The sequence below is a fragment of the Quercus suber genome, unplaced genomic scaffold (assembly GCF_002906115.3).
Source record: "Quercus suber isolate HL8 unplaced genomic scaffold, Cork oak 2.0 scaffold_590, whole genome shotgun sequence".
Classification (NCBI taxonomy): domain Eukaryota; kingdom Viridiplantae; phylum Streptophyta; class Magnoliopsida; order Fagales; family Fagaceae; genus Quercus; species Quercus suber.
The window spans coordinates 436,766-455,681 of record NW_027070035.1 but is presented as its reverse complement, the minus strand read 5'-3'; the positions used below and the strand labels follow the sequence as shown (position 1 = coordinate 455,681).

General features: G+C 32.7%; 2 protein-coding genes across 2 annotated transcripts; one reads left to right on the top strand and one right to left on the bottom strand.

Moving 5' to 3' along the window:
* Nucleotides 1-387: 387 nt before the first annotated feature.
* LOC111985976 (receptor-like protein EIX2) lies at nt 388-5,151 on the top strand. The gene is made up of 2 exons (XM_024017614.2): nt 388-3,215; nt 4,659-5,151. The coding sequence occupies exon 1, from the start codon at nt 447-449 to the stop codon at nt 3,189-3,191; it is 2,745 nt and encodes a 914-aa protein (XP_023873382.2). The 5' UTR covers nt 388-446; the 3' UTR covers nt 3,192-3,215; nt 4,659-5,151.
* A 2,159-nt stretch (nt 5,152-7,310) lies between these two features.
* On the bottom strand, nt 7,311-11,398 carry LOC111985985 (protein FAR1-RELATED SEQUENCE 5-like). Its single transcript, XM_065764884.1, has 6 exons — nt 11,317-11,398; nt 8,150-10,285; nt 7,873-8,033; nt 7,698-7,769; nt 7,498-7,578; nt 7,311-7,349 (listed from the first exon to the last, which is right to left on the bottom strand). Exons 1-6 carry the CDS (start codon nt 11,396-11,398, stop codon nt 7,311-7,313), a joined length of 2,571 nt encoding a protein of 856 aa, XP_065620956.1.
* Between the last annotated feature and the right edge of the window lie 7,518 nt (nt 11,399-18,916).

Below are 18,916 nucleotides of genomic sequence, written 5' to 3'. Positions count from 1 at the left end.
ATGAAAAATTTCTACGCAATTAGGTGAAAGATGGTTGTCAAATAATCCTAACACTATAATAAGCCACAGAACAAAAGAAACAAAGAAGTAGTCAACAAATCAAAGCCTTGAAGTGCAATTACCATAAACGAAGTTTCATGAAACAAACATGGGTATTGGTCTTCGGAATTTTGCTTAAGTCAACAAGTCAAAGTCTTTTCTAAAATAATATAGTATAATAAAACGAAAAGTAGTTGAAGTGCAATTACTACGAACGAAGTTTCATGAAACAAACATGAGTATTGGTCTTTGGCATTTGGCTTAAGTCAACAAGTCAAAGTCTTCTTTAAAATAATACAATAATAATGAAAAGTAGTTGAAGAATCCCTATGTATTATCACGAGCTGAAGTAACATCCAATTGCATCGCCTCCACCGCTCAAATTTCAGCTTCTCTTACTTGAAACTATGGGTATCTCTTTTGCAACTCATCATGTGCTTTTCTTAGTATGGTTCTTTCCCGCTACCTTCAGTTTAAGCTTTTTCTTCTTCAAAGCAGAGTCAATCTCAAATGTCTCTTGCAATGAAAAAGACAAGCAAGCCCTTCTAACTCTCAAACATGGTCTCACTGATCATGAACACGTCCTCTCATCCTGGTCTGACCATAAAGATTGCTGTATGTGGGACAGAGTTTCCTGTGACAATAAAACTGGCCGAGTCACTGAGCTCCATCTCAATTATTCGAGGTTAGCTGGTGAGATTAGTGGTTCGTTGCTCCAACTAGAACATTTGAACTACTTGGATTTGAGTAACAATGACTTTAATTGTACTCCTATCCCAACTTTCCTTGGTTCAATGTACAGTCTCACAGATCTTGACCTCTCAGGCGCTAACTTCTGTGGACTCATTCCTCATCAACTTGGGAACCTTTCAAGGCTTCGCTATCTATCTCTTGGATCTTATTCTGACCTCTATGTAGATAACCTTCGTTGGATGTCTGGTCTCTCTGCCCTTCAATACCTTGACCTGCGCTCAGCTGACCTTCACAGAGAAGTTGATTGGCTTCAAATAATGAGTAAGTTCACATCTATTTCAGAGCTATACTTGCAAAATTGTCAACTTGATAGCCTGAATCCATCTCTTGGATTTGTCAATTTCACGTCTCTTCGAGTCCTTGAACTTTCTGAAAATCATTTCAATCATGAGATACCTAATTGGTTCTCTAATCTCAGTACAAGCCTCTTAAGGCTTAGCCTGGACAGCAGTTCTTTGAGAGGCAATATACCGCCTAGCATATTCAATTTAGAGAAATTAGAATATCTCGATCTTAGAGATAATTCTTTGAGCGGAAAAATTCCAGATTCGCTAGGGCAGCTTAAGCATCTAATATATCTCGATCTTAGAATGAATCCTTTAAGTGGTCCTATTCCTTCATCTGTTGGGAATTTATCTCAAATGCGAGTCTTACTCCTTGGTTATAATAAATTAAATGGCACCGTTCCAAAGAGTCTTGGACTTCTCTCAAATCTATTTGCGGTGTCTATTTCATTTAATTTCTTCACAGGCAGTCTAGATGAAGCACATTTCTCCAAATTAGGGAAATTAAATCAACTAGATATCTCTTATACACCTTTGTTCTTTAACGTGAATTCCAATTGGGTTCCACCTTTTCAACTTGAATATGTTGACATGAGCTCCTGTAAGATAGGTCCTAACTTTCCTACGTGGCTACATACACAAAGATCGCTTTCGCTTTTATTTTTGCCCTTGTCAGGAGTTTCGGGTAAAGCTCCAAGCTGGTTTTGGGATTGGATTTCAAACATTCATACGGTTGATCTCTCTAATAACCACATAGAGGGGGATGTACCGGACATTTTGTTGAATTCTACTATTTTGAAGCTAAGATCTAATCACTTTAAGGGGCAGTTGCCAAGATTGTCTGCAAATGTTGAAGTGCTCAATCTAGCTAACAATTCATTTTTTGGACCTATTTCCACTTTCTTGTGCCAAAAGATGAATAAAAAAAATAAAGTGAAGGTTTTAGATGTATCAAATAATTTCTTACTTGGAGAACTCTCTAACTGTTGGAGGTATTGGCAATCTTTGATCCATTTAAACTTGGGGGGCAATAATCTATCAGGTAGAATTCCTTATTCTCTGGGGTCTTTAGTTGAACTCAAATCATTGAGTTTACAAAATAATAGCATCTACGGGGATATTCCTTCGTCATTGAAAAGGTGCTCAAAATTAGGGCTCATTGATATAGGTGATAATAATTTTTCGAGGACCATACCACTCTGGATTACAAAATTGACACAACTTATAGTTCTCCGTCTAAGATCCAGTGGATTCAAGGGAAATATACCTCAAAATATATGCCAACTTTCTTTTCTTAGAATATTGGATCTTGCAAATAATAGCCTATCAGGGCCCATACCAAGTTGCTTTAAAAATTTTAGTGCCATGGTTATGCCTGACCCTGAAAATCAAGATGTTTATTTTGACAGTTTAGAGTACGAATATGACTATGGCTCTTACCTTGAGAATCTTATGCTGGTTCCAAAAGGACATGAACTACAATATGAAGAAAACCTTAAATTCGTGAGGAGCATAGACCTTTCAAGTAACAAATTATCTGGATCAATTCCTGTGGAAATTTCAGTTCTTTTTGAATTACGGTTTTTGAACTTGTCTCGAAATCATTTGATGGGCAACATACCAGAAAACATTGGGATAATGAAGGAGTTAGAGTCAATTGATCTCTCACGAAATCATCTATCAGGTGAAATTCCACCAAGTATGTCTAATTTGTCATTTCTTAATTACTTGGACTTGTCATACAACGGTTTCTCAGGTAGAATTCCTTCAAGTACCCAACTTCAGTCTTTTGATGCTGTCAGATATTTTGGCAATCCTCAATTGTGTGGTGCTCCTCTTCCAAAAAGATGCATACCACCAATTGGAGGATCTCATAATAGAACATCAATTGGAAAAACAAAAGAAGACTCTGAAAGTTCTAGCTTCTATATGGGTATGGGTGTTGGATTCGCAGTTGGCTTTTGGGGAGTTTGTGGAGGTCTCTTCTTGAATAGGACATGGAGGCATGCTTATTTCAAATTTGTTAATGACAAAAAGGATTGGTTTTATGCGACTACAATACTAAAGGTGAAATGGTTACTGGAAAAGCTAAGAAGCGGCCACCTTAGTAAGTGAAGAACATCATTATCTAGCTAAAAGGTATGCTTCAATTAATGTCCTTATATACTGGTTCTTCATTTTAATGTAGTAGTAGCCACTTATTTTGAATATATGATTTAGTTCGTAACTAAATGTGATAGTCATTTGGATTTTATTTCACAAATACAGCATACCTTTAGCCTCAAGTCTTTATTTGCAACTAGTCCATTGTGTTAGAAATAAAGTTCATGCAAATATCTTAAAGGATATCATTACCTGTGAGCTACCACTAAAGTTCCTTTAGAGATATTTGAAAGGAAAAAGATAGAGATCATGTGAAATTCTCAATAGAAACAAAGGGCTACTATGACGGCCGGTAAGAATTGTTTCTCATATAAAAAAACATCAAATATGTGGTGGAATTTTTGTTTTGTTTTTGTTTTTAAATTAAAATTAAAATTGTTAATTTTTAACTCAATACATAGCATATTTTTCTCACATCATATGCTATAAGCTTCATTTCCATAGGAAGATTTACTAATAAAATATTAAAGAGGTGGGCTTGACATGAATTCTTAGAATTTCAACATGGCTTAATTTGCATTGCAGTTAATCTTGATGCCTAGGTAGTCATGCTCCACATACCCACATCACTATTATTGAATATTGGAATTTATTGTTTATCCTTTGGGAGTTGGCGCTGGTTCATTCTCTTCAAGAGGCCAAAAAGAATCATTTGCAAAAGAAATCTTCTTGATCTCATTTCATTATTGTTTTATAATAAATTAAACATGTACAAAATGAAATGAATTACGATTCCTGTGTACGATGCGTAAGAACTGTTTATCTATATAGTGCCAATCATTGTAAGAAGAAAATATTGGCTTAATTGTTTACCTTTTTCCTTATTTAACTAGGTTAAGTTTCAAAACGAGTATATTGACTAAGTGTTTCTTATGTACTTGTTGATCACAATTGTTTTGCTTGTAATGTAAGCTTGTTTTGGTATTTTCTTATTAAAAAAAAAAAGGCCTGTTTTGGTATTTGAAATAAAAACAATAAATAAAAAAATACACTATAATCGCAAACATATGAGTGTTAAATTTAGACATAGTCACTTTTGCTTTTTTTTTTTTTTTGATCAAACGCTTTTGTTTATTTGAGTGTTAAATAATCTATTTTCCAGAAAGATATACTTACTCCACCTTTTTATTTTCCAATCCCTTAAAAGTCAAAGTAATTTGGCCAAAAAATAACCTATTAGGCCAAAAAATATACCAACTCCACCTTTTTATTTGCCAATCTCATAAAATTTAAATGATCGTTCATTTACCATTCAAAAAATCATATTTTTTTCATTGTTGTTGTTTGGAGGGGCAAATTACACCATCTTGTGTTATATTCGTAAAACATGGAGGTCTCTTGTGCTTTAATTGGGAATTTACCTTTTAGGTTTGCTCTCTGTGGTTCCACTAACTTCAATGGAATTTTATGACTTGTCAGGTGCAAACATCACCTATTGGGATGTTTTTTTGGATTATTTGTGAAGATGTTATGTGTGTATTATGTTATGTAGATTCCCATTATACAGGGGATCTTGATTGTAGAAGGTCCATGAGAGGCTATTTGTTTGTGTTTACTGGCGGCCCAAAATGCTGGAAATCAATTCTACAAGATACAATTGCTCTATCCACTACAAAGGCAGAATATATGGCAGCAACAGAGGCAACAAAAGAACCAGTTTGGCAAACCACAAACATTTGTATCTCCTTACTTTTATAGTGAAACTTTCTTTATTGTTGCCCGTGGATGTAGGCAGTTTGCTGAATTGCATAAATGCTGGAGTTCTTTGTGTGTGTGTATGCCCATTATTTATTGTTGTTAATTTGAATATTGGGGCGCTATTTCCACAACAATTTGTGTAGATCTTATTTTGTTTGTTTGCTATTTTACCACTTGGCTTCATATGAATTCAGGCTACCTTTTTCACTTAGTATATGAAACAAAAAAGTTCTGGAATGGTTTGATATACATCATGATCATGTAGGGAAATCGGGAAATTCTTAGCTAGTCCCGGACTACAAGGTCACCAAGCTGACCTTGTAGTCCCAGCCAATAAGAGCAAGACAGGTAAGATGAAAAAGCTGACATTGTACAGCTCATCACCCATGGCAGGAAGTCCCCAACGTAATTCTCAAAAAAATAAAAAAAAGTTCCCAACATTAGTCCAGTTAACGTTAACGTTAATAAAAGAATAAAATACACAAAAGGAGCTTAGCCAGCTGTTTTCAACCATTCTTTCATCGGTTTCAAAAGGTTTTGGGCCCACTTTAATTTCAAATTTCAAATTTCAATTCAGTCGCTTCTTTCTTATATTTCATTCAAGGTTTTAAAACTAACCCTCTCTCATACCCTCTCGCCTCTCTGTCTCACTCTCATGCCTTTCTTTCTCACTCTCATGGTCTCACCTCACTCAAGCTCACGCCTCTCTCTGAATCTCTCTCACTCACAAATTTTTTTTTTCCTTCTCACCCTCACGGCGTCTGAACTTGCCTTTGCTTCTGGGTTTTTTTGTTTCTTTTTTTTTTTTTTTTTTTTTTCCTTTGGTTTCGGTCTCGGTCTCGCCCTTTGTGCTCTGCTCTCTGCTTCTCTGCTTCATCAGGTATTGATTCTTTTAATTTTGATTTTGATTACTTGATTCTCTTTTAATTGTAAATGTCTGAATCATCAATGAAGTTCTTAGCCCCTGTTCGGTTCCAGAGAAAATAGAAGGAAAAACTTGATGCCAAATTTAAGTTCTAATCACCATTTTCGTGGAATCATAGGTGCTTAAAGGTGATTTTGGAAGGAGCGTTAGCCATATGACCCTGAACACAACTTTCGGCCTGAACAGCTTGCAAAATAGCCCACGAACTTGCACAGCTTGCAAAACAAACTGATGAGGAGCAGGTCTGGACGTCATCTTAGGTCGTGGAAGACATGGCTAGAGCTGAAGGAACAAGCTAAAGATTGCTTAGGTCGTGGTCTAAGTTGTTGCTGTTTTCCTTTTTTGTTTATGCTCTGTTTTTTGTCTGTAGCTGGTTTCTCTGTTTCTTCAGTGTATTTTCTTGGCTGTAATGAATGAAAAGTTTCAGTTTGATTTTCAAAAAAAAAAAAAAAAAACACATCTTTTTCTGTTTTCCCGTCCTCGCTACTCTGTTTGACGTATCCATTAGATTTTTAATTTTTAATCTTTTTTACAATATCAAAGGTTTAAAGACTATAGAATTTTTGTGACAATTCTTGAAAAAAAAAAAACACTTTTTAAATGGTATACTGATATTGAAATTGACAATTAATGGCCCATGACCAATTTTCATGTTATTTTGGGCCGGGAAAGAATTTAAGTAGCTGAACAAACTCAGCTAGCTTGGGACCTTTTTAAGTTGTATACTTTGTTTACTCACACATTAGTTAATGGCCCATTCTGTTTGTTATCTAAAAAAAAAAAGGTGCTTGAAGGGTGTATTTGTGGAATATGAGAAGCTGCCAAGTGCCAACAAAAGATCAATTTTACTATAATGTAATCACAGCCTGAACTTGGTGCCATCTTATCCAAGGGATTAGTGAAAGCTTGAGGTCTTTTATTGTTTGGCAGGTTAACCACCTGAAAAGGGACTGCAACAAGGTTGCTCATGAGCTAGCACAGTTTGCAAAATGCAGTGACACTAACCAGGTCTGGAAAGGAGTTTAACCCCCTGTGGTGCAGCACCTTATTCAGCTGGATAAGACTTAATGTTTTATTGTATCAGTTTGTAGCTGTTTTTGTGTTTCTGCTCTGTTATAGCTTTGTATTTGGACTTTGTTGGCTTCCATTTTCAGTTGAATGAATACAACTGTTCAGTTGAATTTAACCTTGAGTGTAATATTGATAATGCAAACTATAGTTAATACAGACTGTTCCAATCATAGTTTTCTACTCCAAAGCCATACTCCTATCTCCATTAACACTAAAACTATAGTTAATACATAACTTTCACTTGGCAACAAGTCAAGATAAATCCAAAGAGAACAAATGTATTCCTCAAAAATAAAATAACAAACAAAAGAAACTTGGTGTCATGATAAATGTCACTTGGCTCCAAGTCAATAATTTGTGCCTAATTTGTGAAGTTCCTAGGATTCTTGGTTGCATGGCATCTTCAGTCTTCCCACCTGGAAACATATAAAAATTATATTAGCATATTGAATGGAACAAAAATGAATACATTAAGAATGAAGTATAAAGGAAGTCATCTTTAAAAACAAGAAATAAGTAATAAAATTGATAATGCAAACACACCACAAGAATTTTCAAATCTACCTCTTGTATATGTGTGGAATTTGATTGCTTGGAGCTATACATCAACGAGTTCATTTGTGAGGGAATATAAGTCGTTGGATTCTATAGAGATCAAAATATAAGAAAACATTATTTCAAAACAAAGCTCTATACACATGTTAATACATAAATGATAGATATTTTATTCCATTTCAAATAAATAATCAATTATGTCAATTTACCTGACTAAGTTGCGTTATAACATTGGTATCTTGCAACATAGTTGTAAATGGAACATTTACACAACCCATTTCCTATATAGAGACAAAATTCATATTTAGCTATTACGTCAATGACCAAAATTATGATTACACATTATAAATATTCTAAATTTGTAAATTAAATGATGCTGAATACCTGAGAATGATTTGTCCATGACATGTAAGATTGACCATGTGCATTATCACTTGTAAATCCTAAATGAGAGTAGGGATTTGGTGGTTGGTATATAGCTGGATTGTATGAGCCACCGAATGACACATTTGAATTTTCTTTAGAAACTTGTTTTTTTGCTTTTCCTATAAAATTGCACATTAAAAAAAAATCAAACATAATAATAATTGTAAATAAAAAGTTTTATTAAAAATAAAAATATGACATATATTTAGTATAAAGAAAAAAAGGAATTTCTTACGTGAAGAGGATGCATCCTTAAATGATTTTGTCTTGCGCTTCTCAAAGTGGCCTTTAAGTCTATCCTTTCGTAAGCCTTTTGATCTCACACATGGGGGATTTAAAACTGACACATGATTTGATAAGCCAAGCATTTCATCAGCTATATTATGCTCTACAACTTCATTTTCTTCCAAATTTGCATTTGAACCCAACTTTGATGACTCTCTTTCGATTTTTTCATCAAGTCCCAATAAAATCTTTTGACAAATGCTTTTAAGGCTATCATCCCCTTGGCTTTTGGATATAATTGTATTAGCTATACGTAACATGCTATTACGCCACACTATCTCGGCCTCTTTAGCATCGCCACTTGAATGATTGTCTTGTTCATAAGCCATCATCCCTTTCTTAGCCTCCTTTGTCCAACGTTTCAAAACGTATTGGCTTGGAATTTTAGTCAAATTTTTTAAATTGAAGACCCGCAATGCATGACAACAAAGAATTCCCAATGACTCAAATTTCTTGCAAGAACAAGAAATGTTGCTATTGAAATGATCAAAATGGACAATGCGTACTCTTTCACTATCTTCTTCTTTCACCTCAAAGACATCAATTGTATCTTGACAATCAACTTGCTTCCACTCTATTGCAAGACTATTAAGGAATTCATATTCAAATAATCTGAATATCTTACATGTGTAAACTTGAGCTGCATGACCCAAAATACCACTCTTCTTAACTGCTCTTTGTGGGGCGCCTTGCTTGCATCGAAAATCTTCATTAAACTCTGAAGATCGCATACCTGCCAACACACTTTCATATTTAATTACAAAGTTAGTGAGGCTTATTGTTGTATCTGCTATATTATTCAAAACCTGGTTTGTGCTTTCACTCCTCGAGGAAGCTTTAAATTCAGCTGTGAAGCTATCCTTAGTGAATGCAGTGCTCCATTTATGTCGAATTTTGTACATCATATTAAGCCAGTGATGATCTTCAAGATTAAACTTATGCATCATTTTATCCCATGTGTTTTGAAATTCCAATTCTGAATCACAATATTTTTGACACTTGTTCCACAAGGATTGAAACTCCGAATTATAATTTAACTCTCCAAAGTAGGAAGGTGCATTTTTTGAAATATGCCACAAACATAGTCGATGATGTGTGTTCGAAAACACTTCCTCAATAGCATTTGACATGGCTTGATCTTGGTCAGTAAAAATTGTTATTGGAGATCGATTCCCCATTGAGTCTAAGAATGATTTGAACAACCATTTGAAAGAAGCAGTAGTTTCATCCAAAAGAAATGCACACCCAAATATTACATCCTGCCAATGGTGATTAACACCTACAAATAGAGCACAAATCAAATTATATCTGTTGGTGCGGTAAGTAGTGTCAAATACCACAACATCTCCAAAACAATCATAATCAACCCTTGATCTCCCATCTCTCCAAAAAAAATTCGTCATGCGATTTTTTTGATCTACTTGAACCGTGTAAAAAAACATGGGATCTTCTATCTGCCTTTTCTTAAAATGATTCAATAGGCTTTGAGCATCTCCAGCACTAATCGTTGACATCTTTTTTGTGTTCACATGATTATAACAATCTTTTTCAGTGAAGCCCACATTCTCACTCCCTCCAACTTCTTCTGTTAAATACAAATAAGTATTCTTTGTACTTATACCAGCATTCACCATGGAATCAATTAAACCTGCATTAGGTTTTGAAATACGACGACCCGATCTTAACAAATGTCTCTTTGATGGTAGTGCAAGTTCATGATTATGCTCTGGATTAAACGCAGTAACCCTCCACACATCATTTTCAACTGTGAAACGAATAAATGCTTTACAACCAGTTCTAGTCTCTAGTTTATTCCAATTTTTCTCTTCACAAGGATCTTCATCTACTTTAAAACCCTCCTTAGAACATAAAAATTCACGTTGCCTTATGTTCTTTGTCCCATTAAAATATCTAGGCTTTCCTTTCCGTATACTAAAACCTGTTCGTAATGCATAATTGTTGTATAAATTGTATGCTTCATTTTCAGTATACGTCACCTTATCCAACAAATTGTCATCACTATTTTCTATTCGTTCAACAAACAAACAATCTTCAATTCCTTCAATATCACTTGAATTGCAAATAACTACAATAATTTTTATGAAAAAAATAAACGTTAGAAATAAAATATTAAGGAATTTACAATACAATAATTATCCTATGTGTGCAATTTTTTATGTGTTCTTAAAGGCCAATGGTATGCTTTATTACAAAGCTTCCCCACTTCTAGGCACAAATATAATTAGAAATTAGACATAGTTACCAATATAAAGATGAATATATTATTTATTCCTATCATATTATATATATATATATATATATTTTATACACATTATATATATAATAACCAAAAAAAAAAAACATATATCACTACACATATTTTATTTGGGAGCAAACACCTTTATATATTTTATTTGGGAGCAAACTTATCACAACAAAGCAATAAATTCATACCACAAGATATTTTATTTGGGAACAAACATTTCACAACAAAGCATTAAATTTTTCACCAAAAAAAAGCATTAAATTCATACCTCAATACATTTTTATATGTTTTATTTGGGAGCAAACATATCACAACAAAGCATTAAATTTTTCACCAAAAAAAAGCATTAAATTCATACCTCATTACATTTCTATATATTTTATTTAAGAGCAAACATAACACAACAAATCATAATACATTCTTTAAAAAATGAAACAAAACACAACAAGACAAAATAAATTATACCTCCATTACTTTGAAAATTGGGCTCTTCCATGCTGATGTGAACAAGATTTTATCTCTTTACACTAGAACTTTTCACTTGATTTCTCTAAAAATCACACACATAATATTTGTTTGTGGTCACATAGTGCACTTGGTTTTTGTCGGCACTGTGCAAGACCTTGTGGCTTTTGTTTTCCCTTGTTCACAAGAGAACCCTAAAAGGTTCTCTTTGTCCTAAGCCTCAAATGGAATACAGCTGGCTGGCTCCTTTTGTGTATTTTATTCTTTTATTAACGTTAACGTTAACTGGACTAACGTTGGGAACTTTTTTTTATTTTTTTGAGAATTACGTTGGGGACTTCCTGCCATGGGTGATGAGCTGTACAATGTCAGCTTTTTCATCTTACCTGTCTTGCTCTTATTGGCTGGGACTACAAGGTCAACTTGGTGACCTTGTAGTCCGGGACTAGCTAAGAATTTCCCGATCATGTATTGACTTCTGCATCTTGTAGTGCAGAGGCGCTGATGACATTTCTATCATCTGACACTCTTATTTGATTTTTTTTCTTTTTGACCTTGCCATCTTCAATAATACTTAAACTGCTCTCTCTGTCTCTCTCGCTATCAGCCAGTTGCTTATCTAATAAAAAAACGGAAATAACAAGAAATACATAGAAATTAGAATAATAGTAATATCTAGTAAGACTTATTCAGGAAAAAAAAAAAAATCCACTAAGACTTAAATATTTGCTTTCATTACTTTTACTTATAAAAAAATTGAAACGAGACCGGCTTAAATATGGAGTCTTAGTTTATTTGTAAAGGTCTGTTTGTTTGGATGGTTTTGTAGGACAAGCACTTTTTTCTTTTTTCTTTTTTAATAATGAAAATGCTATTAATAATTTGTAAGGATCTGTTTGGTTGAGTGGTTTTGTAGGATAAACATGGTTTTTTTTTTTTTTTTTTAATGAAAATGCTAGTGATAATTTGATAATTGGAGTCATCTTGAATATATATAGGCTAATAGGCTTAATTTACATCCACAATATTTTTACAATACTTTCACAACAAATTATAAGTGATAAGTTATTATTAGTTCTAGTTTGAATCAATAGCTTAAATTACTTTTTTATTAAATTATAATAGCCAATAACAATTTATCAGTTAAAATTTGTTATGAAAATATTGTGGACATAACATTTCTTTAAGTCCATTATAGTATTTTGCACCTATTATCTAAAGAGAAGTTTTACATTCACAATATTTTCACAACACTTTAACAATAATTCCTAACTGGCAGGGTGTTATAGATTTTTAATCTGAATTTACTATTAAAATTACTTTTTTGCCCCACTAGTAATAACAAATAACATCTTGTCATTTAGAATTTGTTGTAAAAGTATTGTGAAAATATTATGGACATAGCGTTTTTCATTATCTAAGTGTTTAATTGATAGAAACACTTTTTTATTATTATATATTTTACAATGATTTTAAAAACTTTTAGTTTTTAAAATCACAGTTTTTAAAACCACTATTTTTTTAAAAACAAATGCATTTTTTTAAACATCCTACTCAGGCAGACCTGTAAACATGACTAACAACTTGATAGTATAACAAACGGAATTGAGAATCTTCGCGAAACATTGTTAACATAACTGCACAAATTTTCAATATAGCTTCAAAAGTATTTTTTTTTTTTTCAATACAAGTTATTCTAAAAATGGTAAAGAGCAAAAATTACATAAGTAGACACAATAGTTTGAAATTCTATAAATAAATTAAAAAAACTTGAGTACACATAAAATTATGGTATGTGCTTCTATAATAATTAGTATGTAACCTATACAAATGCATGAATACTTTAAAATTAAACATAATTTTTATTATAAAAATATAAATAATTAGTAAATTATTTTTTAGAAAATAGCATGTAATACATGTATACGAATGGATACATTTAAAATTAAACACATTTTTTATCATAAAAATATAAATAATTAGTCAAATGATTTATAAAAAAAAAATGTAAACGTAATTAGTCATATATTAAAATTCTTACCTATATTAATACTACTTATGATTTTTTTTTTTAATTTTTAATAAAATAGTACGTGTGGTGATCTTTTATGTGTGGTGATTTTTATTGAGTATATGTGATTTTTTTTATTTTTTTTTATTAAATTTTATAGTTCATTCATATTAGATTCTTAGTATTCGTTTGGATACTGAGTTTTGTGTCTAGCGTCTGCGTTTTTTTTTTTTTTTAAGCGTGCTTCTGGTTGTTCAATGGGTCCCGTGCACTGTTCACGGGACCTACAAACCTCTTTTTTCAGCAACTTTTTCATTAAAAATGGGTCTCACGGCACTAGTCACACATTTAAAAATTATTTTATTACAGTGTTTTCAGTTTTCAATAGTATCCAAACGGACCCTTAGTATTTTGCGCTCATTAACTCACTTGACACAAAGATTAAAAAACTTAAGTGAACATATGACACAAACTTAAGTGGATAACTATGGTGTGGTTTCCATATAAATTAAGACACATGGAAAAAAATTGGATTCTAATTACAAGTTCTAATTGAATTTTCTCTAAGCTTTGCCTATTAATATATACTAGCATGTAACTCCATGCAAACACATGGGTGCATTTAAAATTAAACAAAATTTTTAATATAAAAATATAAATAATTAGTCAAGTGATTTTTTTTTAAAGCATGTAACACATGCATTCATGCATATATATAGATACATTTAAAATTAAACACAATTTTTATCATAAAATATAGATAATTAGTCAAATTATTTTTTTAAAATAAACGTAATTAGTCACTTTTAAAATTCCTACCTAAATTTAATACTACTTATGATAATATTTTTTAAATTTTTAATAAGATAGAACGTGTGGTGATTTTTGTTATGTGCTGATTTTTATTTCATTTAATTTTTGAGAAACAATGTGATGATTTTTATTTAGTATATGTGACTGCTTTTTTAAAAAGATTTTATAGTTCATTAATATTAGATTCTTAGTATTTTGCACTCATTAACTCACCTGACACAAAAATTAAAAAACTTAAGTAGACGCATGGCACAAGCTTAAGTGGATAATTATGGTGTAGTTCCTACATAAATTTAGACACATGGCACAAAATTGTATAAATTTCAAATTCTAATTCAATTTTCACTAAACTTTACCTATTAATATATATATATATATATAAATGACTTATAAATTTGAATTTTTTTTGGTCGTATGTTTATGTTTTTATATGGTTTATTATATATATTGAACTCCTCGTTTTCTACCCTAAATTAACTAATTTGGCACAAAATTTTAAAAATTTAGATTAAATGGGACACGTGACGCAAAATTAAACTTTAATTGAAATTCAATTTTTACACTAAGTTAACTTACTTGGCACAAAATTCTAAAATTTAGATTAGATTAGATATATGGCGCAAAATTAAACTCTAATTGAATTCCAATTTATAATTTTTAACCTTTTTACTTCTAAATTAATATTCTTAGATGAATTGTTGATTTTATATATTTTTTTTGTAATGATAATATGCTCTAGGCGTTAGATTTCTTGCAAACTTCAATGTTGCAAATGAGCATTTCCCCCTCTTTTAAAAACAAGGTGGCAGGTGAGATTGAGAGTTCATGACCCACCCATATGTGTAACTTACCAATAAAAACAAAAAGATTACTTGCAAGCTTTGATGCGGTTAATACCTTCTAGGGTATCTCTTGGCTTCTTTTCATTGAAGTTAAAGCTCTAAAATAGTATTTGTTCTTTTTTGAATGCCATTCTTATTACAGCTAAGCAAGGAATTCAACCAGTTTGTAACCTAAAACATGACATTATTTGGGTTGAAGCCTTGGAAACCAAATTGATTTTAAAGGTTATGTGAAGTTCTCAGTTTTGGTTGATATTCGATAGGGCCTTGATTGGAAGTTGTTGTATCGGAGGTAGCACATATAGAGGTCCAGATTCTTTTACTACAAGAAATTGCTAGATTGTGATCAATTCTCATTTTAGTATTTGGATGGCATGTTGCTGGCTAACAAATGCATGGATATGTGGAAAAAGGAAGGGGATCACTATCTCTACAAGTACAAGGATGTCCACCAAGTTGGACTTATGCCCTCTAGTTTAATCTCCTTATGTGGTAAGAACTAATTGGTTTTCTTTCAATTATATGGTTAATGTTTCAAACTTTTTCCTGAATATATTTCCCAATACATAGCTATCAAGTAAGTTGGATGAGAGGGCTTCAAGTAGCTGCCTGTTCTGCAATACATAGCTGTCAAATATGTTTGATTGTTACAAAATTCATTACAATTGCGCATATAAGCAGTACCCTATATCATAGTCTCTGAACTGGAATCAAATTAGAATGTTTCTGCACCCAGATTTGATTGCAAGACTATTAGTTTTTGCTTAATGTACTGGAATATATGTACTTGTTGAGCTTGGATAAATTTCATATTATAGGAAAACATCAAAATCCAGAAATCTGCATTGTTGTCTTCTGATGAGTTGCTTGTCCAACAATTGTGAAATTTCGTAGGTTTCCTTTGGTGGCAACATTGCTTTGCATTGTCTGCTGCACTTAGTTTGATACACATGATCATGTATCACCACTCTCTTCAGCATCTTGTGGTGCAGAGGCTCTCGACATTTCCATCATCTGACACTTTCATTGGATTTTTCTTATTGACCTTGTTGTCTTCAATAATTATTGAACTGCTCCTCCTTGTATTTAATAAGTTGCTTTTTTTCATGGTTAGTTTCTTTATCAAATTGTCAACAATAAACTGTTTTTACTTATGCCACTATTATTATAGCTAAGCAATGCCCTTTTTGGCGTACATGTAGAAAACACATGAAGTTAGAATGCAATTTATGGCATTTTAATTTTTATATTAAAACTTTTGAATTTGTGAAGAGAATAAAAGAGGAAGGTTTATATGTACAACATATTTTTTTTACCATAATTGCATTATTTGGGTTTTCAGAACCTATCTTCTGTTTAGGTACATAAGAAGTCTCAATTAATTATTACAAAATTTACACATTTGTTTCTGATTACTTAAGAGCTTGTGGGTGTGTCATGTGTGTTCTAGTTCTCCCAATAAAGCGCCAATTACTAATGATTTTTTCTGCACATCATTTAATTGGGTTGAACTCTCTGAAAGACTGAAGGACCTCATTGTTTACAAGCTTGATGGTGAAATACTTCACAAGTCTATTTGAATGAGCTAATTTTGACTGTCTTACTTTGTTAAAAAATAAGCTGTATAACAGTACAAATATTCTTAGAAAAAGTGAGGCATTAAAAAGATTTACTTAAGATGATGGTGAAAAGAAGCCGATGTTTTTAAGCCAAAACAAACAGAACCTTAAGTTGATGTTTTAAGCCAAAACAAACAGATCCTTAGCATATATCATTCATAGAGGCCCTTACTATTTTTTAGTTCCTATGTTAATGGTTTTTAAAGTTAAAAGTGAGAGCAGTACTATAATAATTAAGTATTTTATGTTGAAATCACCACTAATTGATTCATATATTGTGCCTATTTTTGGTTTTCAAGCTTCATAAAATCTACCCAAAAGTTGCATTATTTGCATGGTGATACAACTCAAATAATATTAGAAGTTCAAAACTTGACATAACTTGATTTTAATTATTGCCTGACTTCCATCCAAAGTTTTAGCTTCTTTGATCTTGTGTATCTACGTCAAGTACTTTAACAAAGCTAAATTTCTTTTAACTAGTTAATAGATAATGGCAAGAATGAACTTTTATATCATGTCTTACATTTTGTGTAGACGCACAATATCAAAGAAGCTAGAACTTGGATGGACGTCAAGCAAACATTAAAATCAAGTTATGTTAAGTTTTGAGCTTCTACTATCATTTGATTTTATTTCCACACAAATAATACAACTTTTGTTTGTNATCTTGATATGATTGTTTGGATTGTTTTAACCTAGAATTGCTTAATTTGACTAAGTAACAACTTGGCTAATTAATCTAGGCTACGCAATCTGTGTGTTTTAAGGGGTCTAAAACCATTCAAACGTGTCCGGATGAGCATTTACTTGCTAAATGTTCATTGTAGTCTTTTTGAATGACTATTTTTGTTTGATCAAGATATGCTTACATGTTTTACTTTGTTTACAAACTTGATTGCACTTTACTTGCTCATGTACATACCTTGAGTTTAACTTGTCATAAGTTTAATGAAAGTTTTGTTTGTGTGCAAGTGTTTCAGGTAACAGGTTTATACATGCAAGTGCTTCACAGTTTCTAGATTAGGTGTGAGTAGCTTTGCCACTATTCCCAAACTCACGTTTAAGTCTAGAGTCTGTTTTAGGAGTTTTGTCACGGAATAGCCAAAGGGGGAGATTGTAAAATTGTTATTTACAACTAATTGTTTTGTTGGCTTTTTTTTTTGTGCTAAATTTGATTGTAATTTTATTCAATCGTTTGTACCCTGTATTTATTGTGGGATTTCATTGTAAGGGTTGTGTGTTAGAGAGAGAGAGTGTGAAGACTCAAGTAATTGAAGAATGAAGTTTTTTCGCGAGTAGCTTGCGACTTAGCATCCCACGAAGTAACTAATGTGCCCTACACATGCTGGAATGCGGCGAGTCAGGCCAGATGGAAACAACTATGTCTCGCGAGTATCTCGCAGGTAAGACCTTCCCGCGAGACACCCGTGTAGCATTCTGTTCTGCCAGCCTGTCCAATCCGATACACATTTTTTGTGCCTACACTATTTATACCCACATTACCCACAAATGTAAAGGAGAGCTTTTAAGAGAAAATCCTAGCCAAACACCTTGAGAATTAGAGATTGTTATATACACAATCCTCTATACATTTGTTTTGGAAATTTTCTCATCTCCTATCTCTTCATTTCTATACCATTGAGTGGTTGATAGCCCAAATACTTACCACACCCTTTGAGAGTGTCAAGTGGAGTTTTGGTGCTACTGGGAAGCATTGGAAGAAGCCAAAGATGGCAAATGCAACATGGAGCTTGTTACGGGATCCAGAGAGCTAGACAAGACATAGTTTTGAGAAGCCTTGTTGGAGTAGAAGCTTGGAGGGCTTAGGTACATTAGGTAGATTAGGCTCGAAAGGTCTCTTGCTAACCCATGTATCCTAACTAATTGTCTAGTGGATCGATTTTTGCTTCGAGGGCAGCGGAGAGGTTTTTTGCCAAGTTCTTTGGTTTCCTCTTCGATAACACTTCTCGGTGTTATCTGTGTTTGCATCTCTCTTCCTTACTCTTGTTCATTTCATTTTTATTGCTGTGTTGATTTAAATATAGATCAAAGTAGTTGTCTTGCTTATACGCTTATGTTTACACTATTCTGCACTTAGTATTAAGTTAGTGTAAAACTAACCAAGCCGTAACTTTATTTTGGGGTTCTAAACAGTTCCTGTGTTTTCGACACATTTTTGAGCTTTCACGCGCCAATACCGGTATCTCATACTCCTTGGGAGGATCTTAGCATGGACTTTGTCCTTGGAATTCCAAGCACTTTTCGGGGTCATGATGCTATATATATATATTATGTTTGCCAACCATTTCTTTGAAATTCTCTCTATAGTTGAAAATTTTATGGCGCCCTTTATTGGATGCATATGGTTGACCCAAATAGTTTATTAGGATCTATAGTTGATCTCAGGTGGCTAGGACTTTGTCATTGTTGGTGTATATATAAAAAATATAGGGTAAATTTCACTAACTCCCCTGAGGTTTGGGTTAATACTAACCAAGTCCAAGAAAATTCAAAATCGACCAGCTTAGTCCCTGATCCCAACTAAGTCCATACACACCGTTAATTCTCTGTTCGTCAATTTTTCTCCTCTCTCAAACTTGTCTCTTCACAAACTCTTCTCTCTATGCACACACACTTTCTCTAACCTCAAATCCACAGCAACCACCACCATAGCCAACTAACAACCTCAAAAAAACCC